This window comes from Microcebus murinus, chromosome 2, assembly GCF_040939455.1.
Source record: "Microcebus murinus isolate Inina chromosome 2, M.murinus_Inina_mat1.0, whole genome shotgun sequence".
NCBI classification, from domain to species: Eukaryota; Metazoa; Chordata; class Mammalia; order Primates; family Cheirogaleidae; genus Microcebus; species Microcebus murinus.
Window position 1 is genome coordinate 32675038 of NC_134105.1, and position 23495 is coordinate 32698532.

General features: G+C 42.6%; 1 protein-coding gene across 4 annotated transcripts in view; it reads left to right on the forward strand.

Moving 5' to 3' along the window:
• Positions 1 to 23495, forward strand: part of ST3GAL3 (ST3 beta-galactoside alpha-2,3-sialyltransferase 3) — a 193899-nt gene that overhangs the window by 92975 nt on the left and 77429 nt on the right. For all 4 annotated transcript variants that reach the window (XR_012914863.1, XM_012775890.2, XM_012775885.3 and 1 more), the window contains 2 exons: positions 988 to 1030; positions 20668 to 20760. Coding sequence is in view for 3 of the 4 variants with exons in the window: in XM_012775890.2 (XP_012631344.1) it covers positions 988 to 1030; positions 20668 to 20760 (136 nt within the window). In the remaining variant the exon portion in view is untranslated. The remainder of the gene's footprint in view (positions 1 to 987; positions 1031 to 20667; positions 20761 to 23495) is intronic.

Here is a 23495-nt window from a genome sequence, read left to right on the forward strand (position 1 = left end):
ACACACACACACTCACATACACACACTCACTTTGCCATATTGAGCAGAGCTATAAGAAACAATCCCTTGACATTTCCTATCATTTTCCTTATACAAATATTTTTGAGGACACAAGATTCCCTCAAGTCTTAGTACCAAGAATAGCTATGATTCTCCTGTTTATTTTGTAGATACTGTGAACCATGAAATCAGTGCTTTGCACTTAATTTTTGCTGTGGACAGATGGACAAATCCTGGGGACAGCTCTGTAATCCTCCTCCAGGAAACACACAGGGCCTTAAGACGTTCACTGTTGGTGTTCCTCTTACCCCAGCTGCATTTTGGTTTTTTCCTATGCTTATTTCCCCTTTGGGCTCCAGATTCCTCCCTTTTGAAATCTTATAGTCCATACAATTTTGTAGGACTACATCAACCTCATTTTGGAATGAGGTGAGATATAAAAAACTTAAAGTATTAATGCTTAATCATTTGTTGCAAACATCTTACCAGTTTTTAAATTTTATTTTAAACTGTGTAATCCAATCTGTTGATTCTTTGTGATTACCATGAAGAGAATTGTTGCCGTGGATTTGAGGACCCGTTGTCTGCCACATCTTCACCCCACAGTTAACATGGCTGATTCAGCAAATATTGTTTAGAGCTTAGAGAAAGCAGAGATTGCTTCTGACATTCTTACTTCTCCAGGGTCCAGTTTCATGGTTTACAAATTTCAGCTCTAAGTACCATATTTATGCAGGAAGGTAATTATGTAACATAGGACTGGTTGGCCTAGAATGCCTGGGAAATACCTGGTATTGAACCTGGTCCTTCATAAAACAGGTGTTCCAGTAGCATTTTGTGCCTTGTGCATTTGGTTCTGTTCTGTGAAGCAGTTGAATCACATTCTTTTCTAAGGGCTGTCTGTGGTCTAGGTCTGGGGATCCAGTCTGCTAGTGTGAGCAGTGGCTTGACTTCTGTGACATTTTCTGCTTTTCTTTTCTTTTTCAGAGTATGATCGGTTGGGCTTCCTCCTGAATCTGGACTCTAAACTGTGAGTAGCATGAGAAGGTGCCTTGGCTCTGTGGTAGAGAGATCTGCGAAAGCTGGGGTCTCACTCTGAAGGGTCCGCTCTCATTAGCCCTGTGGTCTTTGGGAGATTCCCTGGGGCCTCTGTCTATAGAATCTTTGTGCATGTTACAGTCTGCAGGGGCCTGGGGAGGATGGGATAGTGGGTGCAAACATAAGGCCTTAGATTTGGCTGGCACAGGCAGCTCATTATAGAAGGCGGCCACTGCCAGGAATTTGAGGGACAAGGAGGCCCCTGGAAATACTTCATCTAAGGGTGGGAACAGTTGAGTCACAGCAGGAGGCAGTGGCCTCTCAAAAATGCTCTGTCACCTGGCATGCACAGTCTTCCACATCAGTCCCCTGTTTTCCTCTCCAGCTTCAACGCCAGTCACTCCAACCACAGGTGAACCCTCCTTTCCCCCCTGCCTTTACATGTGCTTGTTATCTGTGTCCCTTTCCTTACTGGACCACTTGGAAATCTCAAAGACCACTTCCTCCAAGCCACACAAAGTTGTCTCTTCCTCTATGCTTCCTTTGAGTTTCCTACCTCTTGTTACAGAGTATCTCACTAGACTATAACAAACTGTGTAATAATTATTAATTTATTAAGGGCATAGACGCAGAGTCAGGCAAAGCTTGGTTCAAATTCCAGATTGCCATTTATTCTCTTTGTGATTTGAGGCCAGCTACTTAGCCATTCTGAGCCTCAGTTTTATCTGTAAGATGAAGACAATATACATATTTCACAGGATTATTAAGGATTCCGTCAAAATGATTAACTCATAGGGGACTGTCAAACACAGAATATCAAACCCTTCCAGGATCCTTCCCTATTCTGGCCTTTGTGTTCTCTCTAGTGCCTAGATAGTTCTGACATATGTTTGTTAGGTGCTCATGGATGGATGGATGGACGACAGGAGGATGATTCTGCCCTTCCCTACTTGACCAGCAAGCATTGGGTTGGAGCTCTATCTACTATGAGAGTTTGAGCCCTGTGCAAGACTACTCACATGGCTGCTACTCAACAGGGGCTTGCAAAACCACCTTACTACCTACTGTGGCTCCTTTCTGTTGTTATTCATCCTTGTTCACCATGTCCCCTGTCCTGTACCAGAGAGACATCATGAAAGATGAGAATTGCATCTCCTTCCTTTCCTCTCTTGCCTCAGGCCTTGTCCACAACTGCTTCTGATGGTGATGGCCACAGCTACATACAGGACATCAAACCAGGGGCTGTTTGGCTTTCCCACTGAGTAGCCTGGCATCTGGCCCCTTTTATTGGAATCTGGCTTTTTGGCTCTGGTGCCTCATAGTATGAGTTCAGGCATTGTAACTCCCAGCTTTTATACGTCATGGAGGCAGCTACGAGGGAAGAATGGTCTGCTCTTTCCACTAGGCTAGTAGAGAGATGTCAGCCACATGTTAACATCTTAGGAATGGAGCTTGATTATGCTAAAAAGCCACAAGCTTCACACTTTTAAAAATTCTTAATTTAGTGCTCTGGGCAAAAAACAAATCAAGTGTAATCCATAAGCAAGTGAAATGCCACTGGAACAGAAGAGATATAGTAATTACCAAGTTGAATCACATTGATGAACAAAAGACGTGTTATCTAGGACATGTTAACTATAGTATTTAAACTGTCTTCAACGGTATAAGGAGGAGCATGAGGAGGACACTCCTGCCCTCCTGTCCTGACTGTTGGGTGGTGCAGAGTAGGCTATTGTGTAGCTTTCTGTTTAGTATCAGGCTTGTTCCATGAACCATTTGAGTCAGCCTAGTCTTTAGCACAGTGAATTAGCTTGGCCTCATTTGATTTAACTCACAATCTAAGGTACAAGCTAGAATTTTCCTGAGTCTTGCTATAGATAGAGGCTTGTCCAATCCAATGATGTCTTCAGAAGAAAGCATAGATTTATGAGAAAGGTTTCTACCTGTGTCCAGGGAGATGCTTCCAAATTAAGGATTCTGCTTTTAGGGGGCAATTCCTCAGAAAAGTACAGATCTCCCCTTACAGAGTCTTTCTCTGGTTGTGTTACATTCTATTTCTGATGTATAGGAAAGGACCTGAACTTGGATGAGAACTGGATTTGAATTCTGCCTCTGCTGTGTAGTATTACATAACCTTAGATCATTACTTTAGCTTTTTGAATTCTAATTTTCCTTTATGAAAAATGTAGACACTAACACTCATTTCCTATGGTTTTATTAGGAGTAAAAGAAAGGGTTCTTTAAAGTATGAATATGTAAGGCATTCTTTTCATTTTTCTTGACTGGTATTTAGCTTCTTTTGTTTTGGAGACAGAGTCTCACTCTTGTTGCCCCGGCTAGAGTACCGTGGCATCAGCTTAGCTCTCAGGAACCTCAAACTCCTGGGCTCAAGTGATCCTCCTGCCTCAGCCTCTTGAGTAGCTGGGACTACAGGCATGTGCCACCATGCCCGGCTAATATTTTCTATATATTTTTAGTTGGCCAATTAATTTCTTTCTATTTTTTTTTTAGTAGAGATGAGGTCTCACTCTAGCTCAGGCTGGTCTCGAACTCCTGAGCTGAAACGATCTGCCCCCCTTGGCCTCCCAGAGTGCTAGGATTACAGGCATGAGCCACCACACCTGGCCTTTTTTTTCCTTTTAACACTGTGTGCGTTTCCAGTAATTATTTAGCTTCTTAAGTATACGAATTCATATGTTCTAGAAAATTTCCAGCCATTTATCTCCTTAAATATTGCCTCTGCCCCACTCTCTTTCTACTCTTCTTCTGAAACGGATTACATTTTAGACCTTATCATTCTAGCCTTCAAGTCTGTTAACTTCTCTTTCATGTTCTCCATCTTTGATCCTTTCCACATTAAACTGGAAAGTCCCAAAGGACTCAGCATCAGGATAAACTAGAACTAAATCTGCACCCCCAAGCCAGGACTGCAGAAAGAGTTACCATAGCTCTGAATAGATCAGGGCAAAAAGTTAATTTTAAAAAAAAAATTGCTATTTGTTGCCAGAGTTCTCACCACTCACATGATCTAAGGAACCTCAAGTCAAGAGTTTAGTTTAAGGTATTCCAGACTGGCAGTGCCGCCAAGCACCTGGCAGAAGCAAATACAAATTCTCTATAGAGGAAGACATGAATTCTTCACAAATAACCTCACAAGGAAACAAGCAGTTTACAGTAAAAAATAACTAAACACACAAGGAAACAAGCTTCCATTAGTGAGAACCATGAAAAACAAAAAACAACAGAGGATTTCTGAAATTGGAATTACCAGACATATTGTATAAAGCAATTATATATTTAAGGAAATAAAAGACAAATCATGCCATTTTACTCCAGCCTAGGCAACAGAATGAGACCTTGTCTGGAAGGAAGGACGGGAGGGAGGGAGGGAGGGAGGGAGGGAGGGAGGGAGGAAGGAAGGAAGGAAGGAAGGAAGGAAGGAAGGAAGGAAGGAAGGAAGGAAGGAAGGAAGGAAGGACAAGATTGAACTATATGTACATAATAGGGACTACAAAAAGTAAAATATCAAATTTAAAAAGCAGTGAATTTATAGAATTGAAAAATACAATGAGAGAAAGAAATAAAAGTCATCAAAATTGGAAAGGAGGAAGGAAAATTGTCCCTATTTGCAGACAATGTGATCTTATATATAGAAAACCCTAAAGACTTACCAGAAAACTCTTAGGACTAATAAATTCAGTAAAGTTGCAGGATATAAAATCATTATACAAGAATCAGTAACATTTCTATATACAAACAAACTAGCTGAAAAAGAAATCAGAAAGGCAATAAATCCCATTTATAATAGCTACAAAAAGTAATAAAATACCTAGGAATAAATTTAACTAAGAAGGTGAAAGACCTCTGCAAATAAAACAGCAAAACACTGATGAAAGAAATTGAAGAGAATACAAATAGAAAGACATCCCATGCTCATGGATCAGAAGAATTAGATTGTTAAAATGACCATAATACCCAAAGCAACCTAGAGAGTCAGTGTAATCCTTATCAGAATACAAATGACATTCTTCACAGAACTAAAAAAAAATCTTAAAATTTGTATGGAACCACAAAAGATGCTGACTAGCCAAAGCAATCTTGAGCAAAAAGAGCGAAACTGAAGATACCACACTATCAGACTTCAAGATATACTACCAAGCTGTAGTGACCAAAACAGCATGGTACTGACATAAAAATAGACCCATAGACCAATGGAACAGAATAGACAACCCAGGAATTAATCCATATATCTATAACCATCTATTTTGACAAAGGTACCAAGTATACTCATTCTGGAAAGGACAGTCTCTTTAATAAATGGTCCTGGGAAAACTGGATATCCATATATAACAGAATAAAACTAGAGCCCCACCTCTCACCCTATACAAAAATCAATTCAAAATGGATCAAAAACCCACATGTAAGACCTGAAACTATAAAGCTGCTAGAAGAAAACATAGGGGAAATACTTTAGGACATTGATCTGGGAAAAGATTTTATGAATAAGACCTCAAAAGCACAGGCAACAAAAGCAAAAATAAACAAATGAGATTATATTAAACTACAAAGCTTCTGCACAGCAAAGGAAACAATCAACAGAGTGAAAGACACCTAAGAATGGGAGAAAATATTTGCAAACTATTCATCTGACGGGATTAATATCTAATATATACAAGGAACTGAACTATCGCAACAGCACAAACACAAATAGTCTGATTAAAAATGGGGCAATGATCTGAACAAACATTTCTCAAAAGAAGACATACAAATGGCCAACAAATATATGAAAAAATGTTCAACATCACTAATCATCTGAGAAATGCAAATCAAAACCATAATGAGGTATCATCTCACCCAAGTGAGGATGGCTATCATCAAAAAGACAAAAAATAACAAAGCTGGTGAGGACATGGAGAAAGGGGAACTCTTATACTGTTGGTGGGAATATAAACTAGTAGAGCCACTATGTGGAACGGTATTGAGGTTTTTCAAAGAACTACACACAGAACTACCGCATAATCTAGCAATCCCACTCCTGGGCATTTATCCAAAGGAAAGGAAATCAGTGCGTCAAAGGGACATCTGCATGCACATGTTTACTGCAGCACTATTCACAACAGCCAAGACATGGAATCAACCTAGGTGTCTAACAACAGATGAATACATAAAAAAAAATACGGCATATAAATACAATGGAATACTATTCATCCATAAAAAAGAATAAAATCCTATCATTCGATTTGGTTGGAACTGGAAGACATAATGTTAAGTGAAATAAGCCAGGAACAAAAAGTTAAATGCTGCATGTTCTCACTTATATGTGAAAGCTAAAAAATGTTGATCTTAGAAGTAGAGAGTAGAAGAGAAGATACTATTGGCTGGGAAGGATGGGGGGGGAAGGAGGAATAGGGAGAGATTTGTTAAAGGATACAAAATTATAGCTAGGCAGGGGGAATAAGTCCTAGTGTTCTGTACCACTTTAGGATAACTATAGTTAATAATAATATAAGTTTCAAATAGCTAGGAGAAGGATTTTGGATGTTCCCAACACAAAGAGATGATGAATGTTTGAGATGATGGATATGCTAATTACTATAAATATATTTATTTATATCAAAACATCTCTATGTACCTCCATAAATACATACAATTGTGTGTCAATTAAAAGAATAAAAGTATTTTAAAATAATACAAGTGTTTAGCAGCAGATTAGATACAACTGAAGACAGAGTTAGTGAACTAGAAGATAGAAGAAATTATCTGTAACAGAGTTTGCAAACTGTAAAGGGCTAGATAGTAAATATTTTAGGATTGGGGGGCCTTTTTCTGTCACAACGACTCAATTAAAAATATTAATAAGTTAAAATGTAAAAGACATTTTTAACTCATGGGCCACATAAAATACAGGTGGTGGGTTGGCTTTGACCCACAAGTAGTAGTTGGCTGACCCTTAATTGAAAATGTAACACAGATATCAATATATCTGGGTGAGTACTGTCTGCTCATCCAAAGTCTTTTCTATTCTTGAAACCCTATTCCATAAAAATAATCTTAAAATAACTGTCCAGTGATATTCCAAAAATCTGTAAATAGATATTTTGGATTTTTGTCTTTCCTATATTCTTTTAATTATGCTTTTCTGGAATAAATAGATTGGTTTGTATTTCCTTTGAGAATTCCCTACTTCTTGTATCTATATGACAAAATCATTTGTCAGTGCTATGAAAATTATTCAGAATACTTATGTGCAAAACCTTGTTTTTTAACTACAAGATCTGTTCAACTTAGGGTTCTGTCTGGAAATGCTCAAACTACAAGATTGTTCAGAAAGGCCAACAAAGGTGGTTACAAATGTGGGCTGCGGAGTCAGACGTGGATCTTTGAGGCCCAGTTCCACATCTTATTAGCTGTCATCTTGAGTGTGTTATATAACCACTGTCTAGGTTTCTCGCTATAAAGTGGGCATAATAGTAATCACTTGAGGATGAGATTCACATATCCTGTGCCCTCATCATTGTCTGGTGGTAAACTCGGAAGGATATAACCCAGGAAGGAGACCTAGACCTCAGCTTGCCTTCTGCTCATTTTGCAAATATTTCTTGAGCACCAACTGGGTGCTTTGTAATTGGGATTTAACTGAAAATGCTAAGCCATCTGCACAGCTGTATAAGCTTGACTAGAAAGGGTGTTTTGTGAGTGTGATTCTTGGTGAATGGGAAGGAAGTAATTGAGAACAGCTAGGGAGGGCAAAGGGGTGGTATTGCTGGATAGCATAAGTAATGAACAGGTTTTCGTGTTTACTTTTTAAATAAGAATGACATATTTTGGAAACATAAATGGAGTACAAAGAGGAAACCAGGGTTCCCAGTGTGCATGGGATATGAAAAAAGAGCAGCCTCCCTTGCAGAGAGCTGTAAAAATGGTGTTTTCCAAAGAGACCCAGGTTTCTATGAAAGCAGAAGGTGAAAGGAACATTCACTGAAGGAACAAGGAACTGAGGATATAAAGGAACAAGGTATCATGGAACATAATGGAAAGCTAGAGTGTGGGGCAGGAGGAGGGAAATAGGAAACTGGGCCAAGAAGCAGCAGAGAGCAGTGACTTGAGGATAAGAAAACTGACAAGGATATAGTTGGGGGAGTGAACAGAATAACTAGGATGTGAGGATGGTGAGTCAGTGGGTGTTGCTGGCCTCCAGGTTGCCCAAAAACCGATCCTGTCTTCCTGGGGTTGGGCACTCAGACTGCTCAGTGCACACGGCTACAGCCTGATTGGATGACACCTCCAGGGACTCAAGGCTGGTCACCTGGAGTCTAAGAGGCTCCAGGCTCTCTGAAAGGGGTTTGCTGTGTTCTGGTTCAAAGTTGGGTCCTGGGGAAATGCTCAGGGGTAAAGCCTCCTGCCCCGACACCGAGGTGAACACTTCTTCATTCAGTCAGCAGATTTCTTGAGCAATGACTATGTATCAGGCAATAAATACTATGTGCTCTGAAGATACACCAGTGAACAAGACAGTCAATATCCAAAAAATATTGTAAATAATTAAAGTTTTTAGTACCTTGGAATGTGGTAAACACTGTGGAAGAAAATAGGGAATGCTGTTGAAGAGATTGCAAGGTTAAATGGAACAGTCAGGGTCGAACTCATTGGGAAGGTGATATTTGAGCAAAGACTCAAAGGAAGAAAGGGAGTTATCCCTGTTCGTATCTGGAGGCAGAGCATTTCCAGACAGAACCCTAAGGAAATCTCAATCTCAGTTATGAGGAATATAACACCATGAGCTGGGAATGTGCCCATTAGTCCAGAGGAGAGAAAAGCCATCTGGATGCCTTGGAGGAGCCAGATCCTGGAGTCCAGATATGTGTGTCCTGAGCTCATGTGAGTCTTCTGGGAGTGGATTTAATTAAATGGAAGTTTCAACATTAAATGAGTGTGAGTAGGGAACACTGTCTGCCGCCACAACGTGGTGTTTTATAGTCATCATGTGGGTGAAAGCATGGGGACTCTTAACACTCAGTCTAATTTCATAAGGGAGTTCATGTGAAGACACAGATGAAAACCAAACAGCTTAATCCCCAGAGCCTAGTGAAGACCAGGCAAGTTGTGAAAAGTGTGTAGACATGGGGCAGTCTACGTACACCTGGAGGTGAGTTTACTAATTCCCAAGTTCCCTTGGCTACAAGGGGAAAGCATTTTGTGAGCTCTTACTATGTGCCCAATGCCATACTAGGTACTTTCTGTTACCTGTTCCCCACAACAGTCACTTAGATGATCTCATCCAGTATCATGGCTTTAAATGTCATCTATATGCTGATGACTCCTAAATTTTTATCATGCACAGTCCTTTCCCCACACTCCAGACTCATCTGTCCAATTGCCTTCTTCACTTGGATGTGTATTAGGCATCTCACAATTAACATGTCCAGAACCGAACTCCTGATTCACACCCTCCACCTCCCAGAATCTTTCCTGCTCCAGCAAATGGCGACTCCATCCTTCCAGTAGTTCAGGTCAAATAATCTTAGCATCATTTCTTTGACATTGAAATCTAATCATCAGCAAACCTTATTGACTTGATCTTAAACATCTTCAGATCCAACCACTTCTCACTACCTCCAGACCAGGGGTGGGGAACCTGCAGCCTTCAGGCCACATGTGTTGCCTCTTAGGTCCTTAAGTGGGCCTTTTGACTGAATCCAAATTTTCAGAACAAATCCTTTTATTAATACATTTTTGTTCCTCTTTTATATTTTTATTTTATTTTAAAAATAAACATATTTAAAATACCCAATAATAAAATAAGTTGCAATGAAATAATCCTCCCACATTGACCAGCGGCACAATTAGAACATCAGTAAGCCATTAAGGGCTAAATTGACAGCTGCTACACTCGTGATTTATCTCTAACTTCCTCCACCTGACTAGCGCCACTACCACACGAGGCAGGCTGGCAAGAGTTTATGGGGGTCTAGTATGCCAGTCTGTTACCAGCTTTTGACAACGGTGCACTCTGTTTGTGTCTGAATGGAATTCGTGAATAATTGCACACCTCGACAGCATTTTTTAATTCTGTCTGCTTAACAGCTATCATGTGAAAGAAGACTGAGAGAACCGCTGAATTAAACAGGTTTTTTAATGAGGATTGGGAATTGCAATATTATCTTGTTTCTGCTGAAGATAAGATGATTTGCTTGCTTTGTTATACTGCAATATCAACATTAAAGAAATTCAGTGCTCATCAGCATAACACTCATAAAGACCACAAATATTTTAAATTAGAGGGAGAGGCACCAAAGCTTGTACTGCAGAAATTAAAATATGAAAAGCAAAAGCAAAGACAGTTGTTTCAAGTGGCAAAAAATCCAAGCATTTCCAAAAAAGCTATCTTTTCAAAACACTTCTTCAAAAGGAAATTTTGGATGAACATTTTCCCCAGTTAACAAAGGTGATTGATGGGCAGTATGATATATGCAAATCATTTGAAGAATATGCAGCTGTTAAGACCTATTTTTTTTTTTTTAAGTCACCAGGTCCTGCACAACCTGCCCTGTCACCTCCCTTCCCTGCCCTCCTCCCTCTCTCCTTTTTAACCTCTCTGCTCCAGCCACAGGGGCCTCCTCCATGGTAACTTCCAATGCCAGGACTTTTCCTCCTGCCTTGGAACATTTGCACTGGCTGTTCCCTCCACCTTGAACCCTTTTCCCTCTGATAGTCCTATAACTCTTTCCCCCAATTCCTCCAAATATACTCAAACATCACCTTCTCCATGAAGCCTTCCCTGACCATCCTATGAAAAATTGCAAACGCCCCAAAATTGCAACCATACTGTCTCACGTATGACATACTTTACATATTTATTATATTTTTGTCTGTGTCCCCCACTCCTATGCAGGCTCTTTCCTTTTTTTTTTTTTTTTTTTTTTTTTTTTTTGAGACAGAGTCTCACTTTGTTACCCCAGCTAGAGTGCTGTGGCATCAGCCTGGCTCACAGCAGCCCCAACCTCCTGGGTTCAAGCGATCCTCCTGCCTCAGCCTCCCTAGTAGCTGGGACTACAGGCATGCGCCACCATGCCCAGCTAATTTTTTTTCTATATATTTTTAGTTGTCCAATTAATTTCTTTCTATTTTTAGTAGAGGCGGGGTCTCACTCTTGCTCAGGCTGGTCTCGAACTTCTGGTCTTGAGTGATCCTCCTGCCTCAGCCTCCAGAGTACTAGGATTATAGGCGTGAGCCACCGCACCGGTCCATGCAGGCTCTTAAAAGCGATCTGTTAAGACCTGTTAATTGGAGAATACAATGAAAGTTTCACTGACTTTGAGAATCATGACATCACACTTAAATTAGCATTTCAGCTTCACCTAGTTGATATCACCAAGGCATCTAAAGAACTACAAATGGAATTGATTGAGCTCTCAATAGATGACATTTTAAAGTCTTTGATGCCAAGAAAGATCCAATTGAAATATGGAAAAATGCAGAATACCCATGCCTTCAACAACACACCGGAAAAATGCTTTCTTGCTTTTCAACCACTTACTGCTGTGAGTCTACATTCCCCTACCCAACCAAATCAAGGTCACAAATGACTGATACCCATCTAGAGGATCAGCTGAAACTGCAGACCTCCATGCTGCAACCGAGCATTCAAATGCTTTCCAACAAAAAGCAAACAGAACAAAGTCTTTAAAAGGTTAGTTAACTTTAAAATTAACAAATAGCTTTCATTTTTTGAAATTATTAAATATGTAGTAGTTAGATTTTTGCAAAATAATGTACATTTTTAAGTATATAGAATTGAAGTTTCTTGAATGTGGCCTTATTTGATTACAGCTAAATTAATGAGGCCTTCCAACATGAAAAGGTCCCTCACCCCTGCTCCAGACCATCACCCTGTCCTAACAACCATCATATCCCACCTCATTTTTGTGCTCCTAACTCATCTCCCTTCTTTCATGATTGCTTCCCCGTGGTCTACTTCCACACTAAGCCAAAATGATCCCGTTAAAAAGCGAGATTTTGTTACACCTGTGGTCAGAAAGTTCCAGTGGCTTCCCATTTCTCTTAGAATGAGAGTCAGAGTCTTTACAATGCTCCCCATGGCCCTGCATGGTCTGTGCCCTTGTTTTCTTGCTACTCCCCTTCTTGTTTATTGTTTCATAGTGGGCTCCTTGCTGTGACTCAAATATTACAGGCCTACTCCTGCCTCAAACTCTTGGCATTTTCTCATTCCTTTCTCTAGGACACTCTTCCCCAGATACCTGCAGAGATTGTTCACTCCCTCACCCTTTCAGACCTTAGCTCAAATGTTACCTTCAGTGCGGTCTTCCCTGCCTATCCCATTTAATATTGCAACCCTATACCCTATTAGCATTCCCCTTTCCCCTTTACTGTGTCATCTTCTCCAGGGTTTATCACTGTCAGGTGCTTCATATATTATTTTACTTGTTTATTGTCTGTCTCCATGGGTTTTTATCTATTAATGTTTTGTTCATTACTATTTCCTAGCACCAAAAACAGTGCCCTGCTGTATTTCTTAGTGATTGCTCAATAAATATCTGTTGCACAGATGAATGACTTGGTGGACAACTCTGTGAAGTAGATAGTATTTAAATGCATTTTCACAAAAGAGAAAGTGATCATAGAAGGGATCAGTAATTTACTTGTATTTGTAAAACTCCATGTGAGTTTTGATTCATCCAACCCAAGTCTACTTTGGAGGCTGCAAAGAGCAAAGGGTGAGTTCCTGATGCCAAGAGTGGATGGATTCAAACTCACATGGAGTTTTGGATTGATTCAAAGCCAATATTTGAACCCTTCTCTGCCTGGCTCTATACTTTCTACTTTCTACTTTTCCCACTATTCAAGATAGTTTTCTATTTTTTCCAAACCCTTACTGTGAGTTCCATCCTAAGTTTGAGCAACTCTGCTGGAACCTTTGTAAGGGCAGGAACTATGAATGTCCAGCTCACAGTTGTATTCACAGTGCCCAGTACAGTGTTTGTGGGGCATAGCAAATATTCGATAAATACTTGTTAAATCAATTAAGGACAGAATGAAGAGGATATGAGCAAGAGAGAATAGTATCACTTTTATAATAAAACTCAGATCCTCCAAGCGTCAACATGGAGAGTTAGAGAGCAGGGAGTGCAGCGGAGCTGTCAAATGGCCCTTTCTGTTTTTTATTGTCAAATGCATAATTCCTGGCAAATTTCATATCTCCTACCACACACAAAAATCTAGCAGTGCTGGCATTACTCACAGTGTCGCAGCTTTTTGGAACCTGTTTTATAGAAACAATATAGATCCTCTTGTCTTTTTTTTTTTTTTTTTTTTTTTTTTTTTTTGAGACAGAGTCTCACTTTGTTGCCCAGGCTAGAGTGAGTGCCGTGGCGTCAGCCTGGCTCACAGCAACCTCAATCTCCGGGGCTCAGCGATCCTACTGCCTCAGCCTCCCGAGTAGCTGGGACTACAGGCATGCGCCACCATGCCCGGCTAATTTTTTGTATATATATTTTTAGTTGGTCAATTAATTTATTTCTATTTTTGGTAGAGACGGGGTCTCGCTCAGGCTGGTTTCGAACTCCTGACCTTGAGCAATCCGCCCGCCTCGGCCTCCCAAAGTGCTAGGATTACAGGCGTGAGCCACCGCGCCCGGCTTTTCCTCTTGTCTTTTCAATTCTCCAGTACCAGTCATTTTATGCTGGTTGCATCATAACTCATGCTGATGCCCATGACTGCTGCCTTCCAGTGACTTTCTCACAGGTGTGACTGCTTTGTTGATCATGGCCACAAATGCAAATGTTATGCAGAGTATGCAGGGGAAATGTGAACCATAATTAGTTTTCTGGTTGTGTTAAATTGATCCTTTGAAATTTTAACACAGAGTATACAACAGCACATCATCCGACTACGTCTTCTCCTGGACTCTTTCAACAGCATGTGCCTGGGTCTAAGGGCAGTACTGCGTTAGAGGATCACTGTAAAGCTAAAGTAGATAATTAGATCCACTGTCTAGCACATGGTTTATGCTCAATAAATGTTAGTTCCCTTGTTCTTTTCACTACCATCCAGAAAGAGGATGTGTTTTCATTTTTAAAGAACTGAAGTGTGGAAACAAAATTGAATTGGAGCACTCCCAGCAGATCCCTGGTAGAGATCCTCTGTGAAAATTGTCTGTAGTGCTCAGGCTAAAGCTCAGGCTAAAGCTTTCTGGAGAGCATCCTCCCAGCCAAGATGAAGTAAATTACAAGGCCCTGGAGATAAAGATAACCTGCAGTAGTGTCAGCTCCAGAATCACTGATCAAACAGGAAAGTGCCTGGTTTGATGGAAAGGTATTGTAGTGCCCGGGGCCTCCAGAGCTGAGAAATACCACAAATTCCAGATGGCTCACATCAAGCAGTCCCTCTTCTCTTAAAGTGATAGAAGAAGACTTCTGACAGTGATGCCTGTATGTGGGGCAAAAGCTGTAGAAAAACCCAAGTCTACTTTGGAGGCTGCAAGGAGCAAAGGGTGAGTTCGTGTTGCCAAGGGTGGATGGATTAGCACGCCCCAGATGTGGGTGGATAAAGAGACCTAGGCTAATGCAAGAAGGGCCAGAAGACCTGTAGTAATGGGTTGGAGGGATGGCAGTCAGAGGAGACAGAAATTGTCCTTAAGGAGAAAATTTCAAGTTTCCATCTTGGAGCTTGAGAGAGTCTATGGCAGTATTAAGTACTTTTCTTACATAAAGGCTGTTTAGAAAAAAATAAAAATGTTTAATGAAAGAATAGGCTTACTAAAGCTAAGCAAAGCTGCTCCTGCCATTATCCAAGTCATGTCATTGTTCCAGAAACAACTCTCTAGTAATAGGAGAAATGCCTCCTCATCAGAAAGGTAAAGGATGGTGGAGCAAGCTCTGTGCCTCGGGATCTTGTCAGCGCATTTGTGCAAGTCCCCCCAGTGTGAGAATATTGACTAGTTTTGATTAAGTTGCTGTGTTACTTGTCATGCAGTGTGCCAGGTGTTACATATGGCGTCTTCTTTTCTCATAATGATTGCCTTGAACTCTACGTCACTAAATTAGCACGTGGAATGAGGGAGGGGGCACAGTAGAGAGCTGATCTGAGTTCAGTCCTCTCTGAGATGGTTCTAGAAATTAGACTGTTGGCTACAAGATGTCCATCCCTAATCTGCAGAGTCCTCAGGGATAGGGCTCAGAGTCCTTTCCCCAGTCTCCCAGCCATCACCACCTCCCCCGCCCACTTCCTGTTGATTAACCTTGCAAGGCAAAGCAACCAGTTGAGTTCAGTCCAACATTTTGTTGGGTACTCTATGCTATGCATGCTGTCCTAAATTATCATGGTCTGGAGAGAAAGATATTTAAGTAGACAATAACTCTTCAGTGTAACGAGTGCTGGGCCATAAATATGTCATCATCATATCCCTAATCCTAGGCGCATTACAGTTAGCATGTACTGAGTAATAGCTAGGTGCCAGGCATTGTACTAGGTGCCAGCACATTATTCTCAGAGTAATCCTCAAGCAGTTTTATGGAGTAAGTACTAAAGCTGTGTAATCACAACTATAAAGATGTGGAAAGTCAGGGCACAGAACAGTTAAATAACATGACCCATTGGAAATCAAGCCGTGGAGAGGGGAGAATAGGGAAGGGGCAAAAACCTACCTAGCAGGTATGATGAACACTGTTTGGGTGATGGGCACATTTATAGTCCTAACTCAAGCATTATAAAAACTATCCATGTAACAAAAACATTTATACCCCCTTAATATTTTGAAATAATAATAATAAATCAGGCTGGGTGCGGTGGTTCACGCCTGTAACCCTAGCACTCTGGGAGGCTGAGGCAGGAGGAACACTTGAGGTGAGGAGTTCGAGGCCAGCCTAAGCAAGAGCAAGACCCCATCTGTACTAAAAATAGAAAATATTAGCTGGGCCTGGTGGTACATGACTGTAGTCCCAGTTACTCTGGAGGTTGAGGCAGGAGGATTTTTGAGCCCAGGAGTTGGAGGTTGCAGTGAGCTATGATGACACCATTGTACTGTAGCCTGGGCAGTAGAGCAAGACTCTGTCTCAAAAAACAAAACAAACAAACAAAAAAAAAAAACAAAAGAAAAAAGAAAGAAAAGAAAAGCCCTAAATCACACAGCTAGTAAGAGATAGGGCCAGGATAAAAATCCAAGCAGAGTGACTCCAGTGCCTCTAAATATTTGTTGCATGAGTGAAAGGAAGGAGGTAGGAGAGAAAGAAGAGAGAGTAGAAGTGAGCAAGCTAAAGGGAAAGTCTGCTCTAGGAAGCTTGGGGTCCACAGGCAGGATGGGTTGGTTCTACTTGGGAGGGGAAGCATCACAGGAAGTCCCGAAAGTAAGTGTTTAACCTGAACAGGTGTTCCCTGGCCAGGGTGGGGTGAGGGAGCAGAGCTAAGGCCAGCCCTTCCCCGTTTCTGCTAGACCCTCCCCTCCCCAACCTTCTCAAGGACAATTCTCCCTACAACTGTCCCGTCTCTACTGCATCCTGAGTTTTTCTTTTATTCTAACCAGCTTATAAACATGCTAAAATATTTCCTAACCTCAAAAACACTGTCTTTACCTGCTTCCTGCCTCCAGCTATTACCCCATTTCTTTGTCTCCCTTTAGAGCAAAACTCCTAAAAATAATCCTTATTCCATGCCTCCCAGTCCTCTCCTCCAGTTTTCTCTTAAACCTAGTGAAACGGGAGCCCCTCTACCTTCCAGTGAAACAGCTCTGGTCAAGGTCAGCAGCGACCTCCGTGTTGCCAGATCCAGCAGCTGGTCCTATGGCCACACCTTCCCAGGCTACCGCAGTGTTTGACCTGGTGGGCACCCGTATCCTTCTATTATTTATTTTATTTTATTTTTTTTTTTTGAGACAGAGTCTCACTTTTGTTGCCCAGGCTAGAGTGAGTGCCATGGCATCAGCCTAGCTCACAGCAACCTCAAACTCCTGGGCTCAGGCGATCCTGCTGCCTCAGCCTCCCGAGTAGCTGGGACTACAGGCATGCGCCACCATGCCCGGCTAAGTTTTTCTATATATATTAGTTGGCCAATTAATTTCTTTCTATTTTTTTTATAGTAGAGACAGGGTTTCGCTCTTGCTCAGGCTGGTTTTGAACTCCTGACCTTGAGCAATCCGCCTGCCTCGGCCTCCCAGAGTGCTCGGATTACAGGCGTGAGCCACCTCTCCCAGCCAACATCCTTCTTGAGATACTTCCTTCCCTTGGCAGCTGGGGCATCACACTCTTTCAATTATTTTTCTATCTCACTGACTGACTGCTCCTCCCACCCTCCTACAGTTCTCCTCATCTCCCAAATGTTGATTTTTTTTTTTTTAATAAATGCACACACCAATCAGGGCAGCCTCCACTGGAAGTCACGTGGCAGCTCTTCTTGGTGGGCAAGTCCAGACTGAGCCAAGTGTTCAAGTCCTCCACGTCCCGGCTGCCTGCCTCAGCCACCTCCCCTTCCATGTAGCATTTATACGGTGCTATCCTCTTCAAACATGCTTTCTCACCACATCCTCACAAGATCCTGGGAATTACATGGTTCCCATTGAGCATGCAGAAGCTGAGAATCAGATTTTCCATCATTTGCCCAAGGTCACACGGCTTGCAGTGTCCTCTGTGAGAGTTTCTGATTCCAGAACTGATGTTCTTTCTGTTTACATTGCTTGGCTGGATTCCTTAAACGTGGCCCTGCAGAGTGAAGCAGGGGAGTGGAAGTCTGGTTCCTTCTTTGGGGTTCCAGTCTGTCCATCTGGATGTCCCCTTGAGAGTGCAGTGGTCACACTCTTCACCCCAGGGCCTGGTAGTCACGTTTGCAGGACAATGGGTGCTCTTACTGTTTGAAAGGCCAGCTGCAGAGTAGGAGAAGAACAAGGGCTGAATGATTTGATCAGACATCTGTGGGGCCTCCTGGCATTTGGAGTGTGAGTGCCTTAGAGAGACTAACTATTCTGGCCTCAGGGAGTTGGCGACCGTTAATCTTGGTGGTTTTGACCGCTAACTGCCCCAGAGGTCCCAGCCTGCTGCATGACTCAGAGTCCCCAACACTCCCCCTATTCTTCTCCCACTGGGATAGTCAGGAGGCTATTTCTAAGGCATTTTAATTTGGTAATAACTTGACGTGGCCCACTGTAACTGGAGTTGTATGTTTTAGAAGTTATGTTGCATTTTCTAAAATGAGGGTTGATTTAGAGCCAATCATCTTGATATCTGACTGCCTTGCACTGCCATGGAGAGAGTAGTATCTCCTGCCATCCCTGCTGGGTTCTGATCCCCTCTTCTCCATTACAGATGGCCTGAGCCCATGGGCCCTCAACTGTTCCATAACCCTTTTTCTTTAAGCACCTCACCAAAAGTTGATGGGGTGAACTATAGAGAGCAAGGGTATGGCCTGGGGATTGTCTGTTGTTGTACCTTTATTTGTGTAACATACTGTGTGAAGAAGGGCAACCACTGTCCATCTGTCCACTTGCTTGTGAAATTTTCTAGAATTCAGAAAGACCACAGGAACTCATAGTACAAGGCAGGGAAGCAGGTTGCAGGGGGGCGGGGTGGGGGTTGCGGACAGGGCAGGAAGGGACTCAGAATGCTTCACCACTGTGTATATCCTTCCAAAGAGCTATGTGTGAGGCCTTCTTGATCCTGTCCTCTACCCCGTCTCCAAGTGTGTTGACCACTCCTGTGCTATCATTGGACTCTGCACCTTCCTCTGTGATCGTGTTGGTGGCAGTGTCACGTTGGAGCTCCTGCACTGGTGTTAGGGAGAAGTGAGTTCAAATCTGATGTCTACCACTTGCCAGCTGTATGATCCTGGATAAGTCTCTTCATCTTTCCGAGCCTCATGTGTTAAGTTAATAATTCATTGCACCTGCTCACAGAGTTGTTGAATACATCTAGAATGATTTCATCACTGTGCCTGGTCCAAAAGCTTCTAGTAAGTTCGGTAATTGCACTGAAGTTTATATTTCATTTCTGAAATACAGTTGTTTACATAAGAAAATATTTTTCTTTTGTTGAAACCTGTGGCTTTCTTTTGCCTACCAAATAAAGTCCCAACTCCTTGGCTTGTCACTCAGCATTTGGATTTGCATTTGAGGCTTTAAATTTCATTGGTAGAGAAGGCTTAAAAACATATATTTCTAAAAGAAATTGCACATGGATACAGATGAGTTTGTCTGTATTCAGCGAGCAGTTACTCTGTGTAAGGTCCTGGATTAGGCCCGCAGGAGTCCAGGGGTAAATCAAACATGACACACAGTAGGCAGTGGTATCATCGCTCTGGCAACACTACCCCATATCCACCCCACCCAGCCCCTGCAGAAGGCGGCCCTGCAGGCAGACTTGCCACAGGGCCCCAGCCCAGTCGAGCAGCTGGGCACCAGCTTGTTGGCAGCAGGCCCAAGGTGGGGGCGGAGGATGTTGGGACTTAGAACTGGCAGCCAGCCAGGGCTCCCTCAGGTGCCCCAGCATGCAGGGCCTCCAGCCCCAGCAGTCACTGAGCCCATTCACTGAATATGTCCTGCTCTCCTGCTGTGATTTTCTCTAGACTGCGTGGGGCAGAGTTTTTGGTGGCAGGGCAGTGACTTCAGCCCCACACTGAACACTTAAGAACATTGAAATCCAAAGATGTGAGGTTGCCTGATTATAGTCATACAGCAACAAAGTCTGGGTTAGAAGACAAGTCTTCTGAAAATATCTGGCAGTTTCTGCTTGTGGGTCCCTGAGATTACCTTGGCTGCAGTGAGACTGTCAAGGTCATTTCCTCCCTTTAGAAAGTTATAGGGGTCTTCTGTGTGCCCATCTCTGTGCAGGGTACAGGGTAGGGGAAGGTGGGCAGGCTTAAGTCAGATTCTGACCTCAGGAATTTGCAGCATAATGAGGGAGACACCCTGGCAATAATTCTAATCCAGAATGGCGAGTGCTGATGGGGGCAAGCGTGTGACATGGGTGGCAGGGAGAGGCACAGCACAGAGGCGTGTACAAGCACAGAGAGGCACCTAGCTCAGTCTGGGGGGTCAGGAAATCACCCCCAGTGAAGCTGACATCTGAGCTTAGTTGTGAAGGACCAGGAGGCATTGGCCAGGTGGAGAGGGACAGGAGGAACATCCCAGGCAGAGAGAGCGGGGAACACCCTCACCTAAAATAGCCCAGTAACACACTTATATTGTGTCCATATTCAGTACCTGCGAGTGGCTCCCACTGGGTGGATCGTGGTTCATGTGGTGGGAGTAAGAGCAGATGACGCTGGACGTGTGTGAGCGTCCAGGGAAGGGGGGAAGGCAGCGCCTCTGACCCCATCTGGCCTGAGCAGCTCTGCCGAATACCACTCCCGAGTCTTGGAGCCCGGATGGAGCTCCTGACTTCTCTGGTGTCAGGGTTACTGCCAAGAATCTGTGTGAAATCGAGGGGCCTGACTTACTTCTCTGCCTATTTTAGGGTTTCGGTGGGGGTTTTTTTGAACCCCTGAAGCCTGGTGTGGAAAAAGGCCTGAAGTGCTGATTGTAGAGAACAAAGTTTTGTTCAAGGTTTAAACACCTACAGCTCTTCGTGAATTATAACCCACAGACTGCTCAGTGCCTGGCAAACTGTGACTTTCCCTCTCTTCCCCTAGGCCTGCTGAGTTAGCCACCAAGTACGCAAACTTTTCAGAGGGAGCCTGCAAGCCCGGCTACGCCTCAGCCTTGATGACGGCCATCTTCCCCCGGTAAGTGCTCCTGCCTCCTTCCGCTGCCTGGACGGCCTGGTACGTGCGTGGCCCCTTAGTCAGGAAGCTGCCCCTGTGGGGAGTCAAGATTCTGCTGTAACGTTCCTCCGGGGTCCTGGGATCTACAGGTGCCTGGAAAGGACTTTGCTTCTAGTTGCCTCCTGCCCCAGTCCCTCCTGATGCCCTTGCCACGCCTCAGGCCCATCCTACGTCTTGGAGCTTGCGCCTGCAGACACAACCTGTTTCTGCAGAGGGATAACCTACATGAGGAAGCCAGGTATCCAGAGGTGGCCAGACAAGGCTGCAAGCACAGAAGCTCCTAGTCCTGGTATCAATGACCAAACAAGCTTTTTTGGAAGCTGGGACCAACTAGCTGGCTTCAGGGAGGCTTTAGCAGGGAACAAGGAGTTTAGAGGTGGTCAGAGTTTTAGCACCGTCCCTGTCTGTCCATTTTGCTCTCTGGAGCCCCTGACTTCCTTGATATCAGACTTGCTGAAAGAATATCTGCCTTACCCAGGAGTTCCTTTTACCACGTGCTGCTAAGGGGCCTTTCTCACTTATCTCCATTCTCCATTTGGGTTTTCTTTCCTGAAACCTTGGTGGGGGAAAGGGGCTGAAGTGCTGAGATTATCTTGTTTTGTCTTGGAGTGCGGTGAGCCTGTCAGGGTCATGGTATTCCTTTGGGAAGTGAGAGGAGCTTCTGCCTCAGAGGGGCTGGAGGAAAGGCTGCGCAAGAGCCTCCGGGCTTCAGGGCATAGCACTGGGACCACCAGAGAAGGCTGAGGGGTGGCCTCTGGGCTTGGGCTCTGCTGTCTTGGGGAAGGACTTGCCTCCCATCCCTTAGAAGGCTGAGGTTTGGGCACACGATGTGCTTGCAAAGGAGTGCTGAGAAACAGCTGGCCCCGAAGTAAATCCAGGATATTTGGTTTTATGCTCCTTTTCTCTTCTAACGTGAGCAATCCCAGTTTAGCAGGGGCTATTCTGGCTCGGTATCTGGTGCTCAGATAGTGATCTCTTTGTCCTTCTGAATTGAGTCCAAATATTTTGCTTCCTCCAACTATTTATTGAGTGCCTCTGTCTGTGTCTGGCTGTGTGTTCTGTGTTCTTAACGCATGTTTTCTCAAGCCTACACGACTCAGTCCCCTGGCCCAGACACCTGTGAGTTTTCTTTGACCTGTATATAAGCTTCTTTTACTTTTTCTAGTTGGAAGTAATATAAGCATGTGGTTTAAAAAAAAAAAAAACTCCAGTAGTATAAAAGTGTATGTACTGCCACCCCACACCCCTTCCCCAGACACAGCCAGTATTACCATAAATGGGAATATACTGTATTTACTGTTTTATACCTTGCTTTTTACTCCTAACAGTTTGTGTTAGACAGTATCCTATTATCGGTGTATATGGATCCATCTCATTTTTTAAATGATTGCATAATATACTATGGCTGTATCATTTTTTAAAGTGAGGGTTAATGAAGTTTGATTTACCTATATTAAAGTTTACCTTTTGAGTAGTTTTATGAGTTTTGAGAAATGCATGCTTTGTTTAATCACCACAACAATCAACAGTACATGTCTTTCATCCCCTAAAAGTTCCTTTATGCACCTTTATAGTTAACCCCTCCCCCAAAACCCAGCCCCTGGCAACCACTTGACTATTTTCTATGCCTGTCGTGTTTCCAGAATGTCACGTAAGTGGAATCATATGATAGGTAGCATTTCAAGTCTGCTTCTTTCAATTTAGTACAATGCATTTGCGATTCATACATGTGTTATATGTGTCAATTGTTTGTTCCTTTTGATTGCTGAGTAGTATTCCATTGAATGGATGTAACACAGTCTGATGATACACTCAAAGACTGAAAGTTATATGGGTTAATTCCAGTTTGGGACAATTATAAATAGAGCCACTATGAATACAGCTTTATGTGTGAACTTGTATGTTTAGTTTTCTTGAGTAAATACCTAGGGGTGGAATGGCTGAGTCCTAGGGTAAATGCATGTTTAACTTTATAAGAAACTGACAAACTTGTTTTCCAAAGTGATTGTATTATTTTGCCTTCCCACCAGCAGTGTATGAGAGCTCTAGTTGCTCTACATCCTTGCCTTCAGTCTTTTGATTTTAGCCATTCTAATAGGTTTATAGTGATGTCTCACTGTGGTTTTAATTTGTGTTTTACTAATGACTGACAATCTTAAGTATCTTTTCATGTGCTTATTTGCCATTCTTTTATCTTTACAGAATTGTCTGTTCTAATCTGTTGACATTTTTTAATTGACTGTCTTCTTACTGAATTAAAAGAGTTTTCAAATTTTCTGATAGCTCTTTTTGTCAGATAAGTGATTTACAAATATTTTCTTGTCTTTCTCATCATTCTCTTAACAATGTCTTTCATAGAGCAGAAGTGTTTAATCTCGATAAAGTCCAATTTATCTTTTTCTTTTAAGGATTGTGCTTTTGGTGTTATATCTAAGAAATCTTTTCCCAATCCAAGGTCAAAAAGTTTTTTCTTGTTTTCCCCTGGAATTTTTATAGGTTTAGCTCTCACACTTAGGTCTGTGACCCATTTTGAGCTAATTTTTGTATATAGGAAAAGGTGAGAGTTGAGGTTCAATTTTTGCACATGGGTGTTCTGTTGTTCCAGAACCATTTGTTGAAGACTGTCCTCTCCCCATTACATTACCTTAGCTTGTCTGTTGAGAATCAGTTGAACATATATGTGTGGGTCTGTTTCT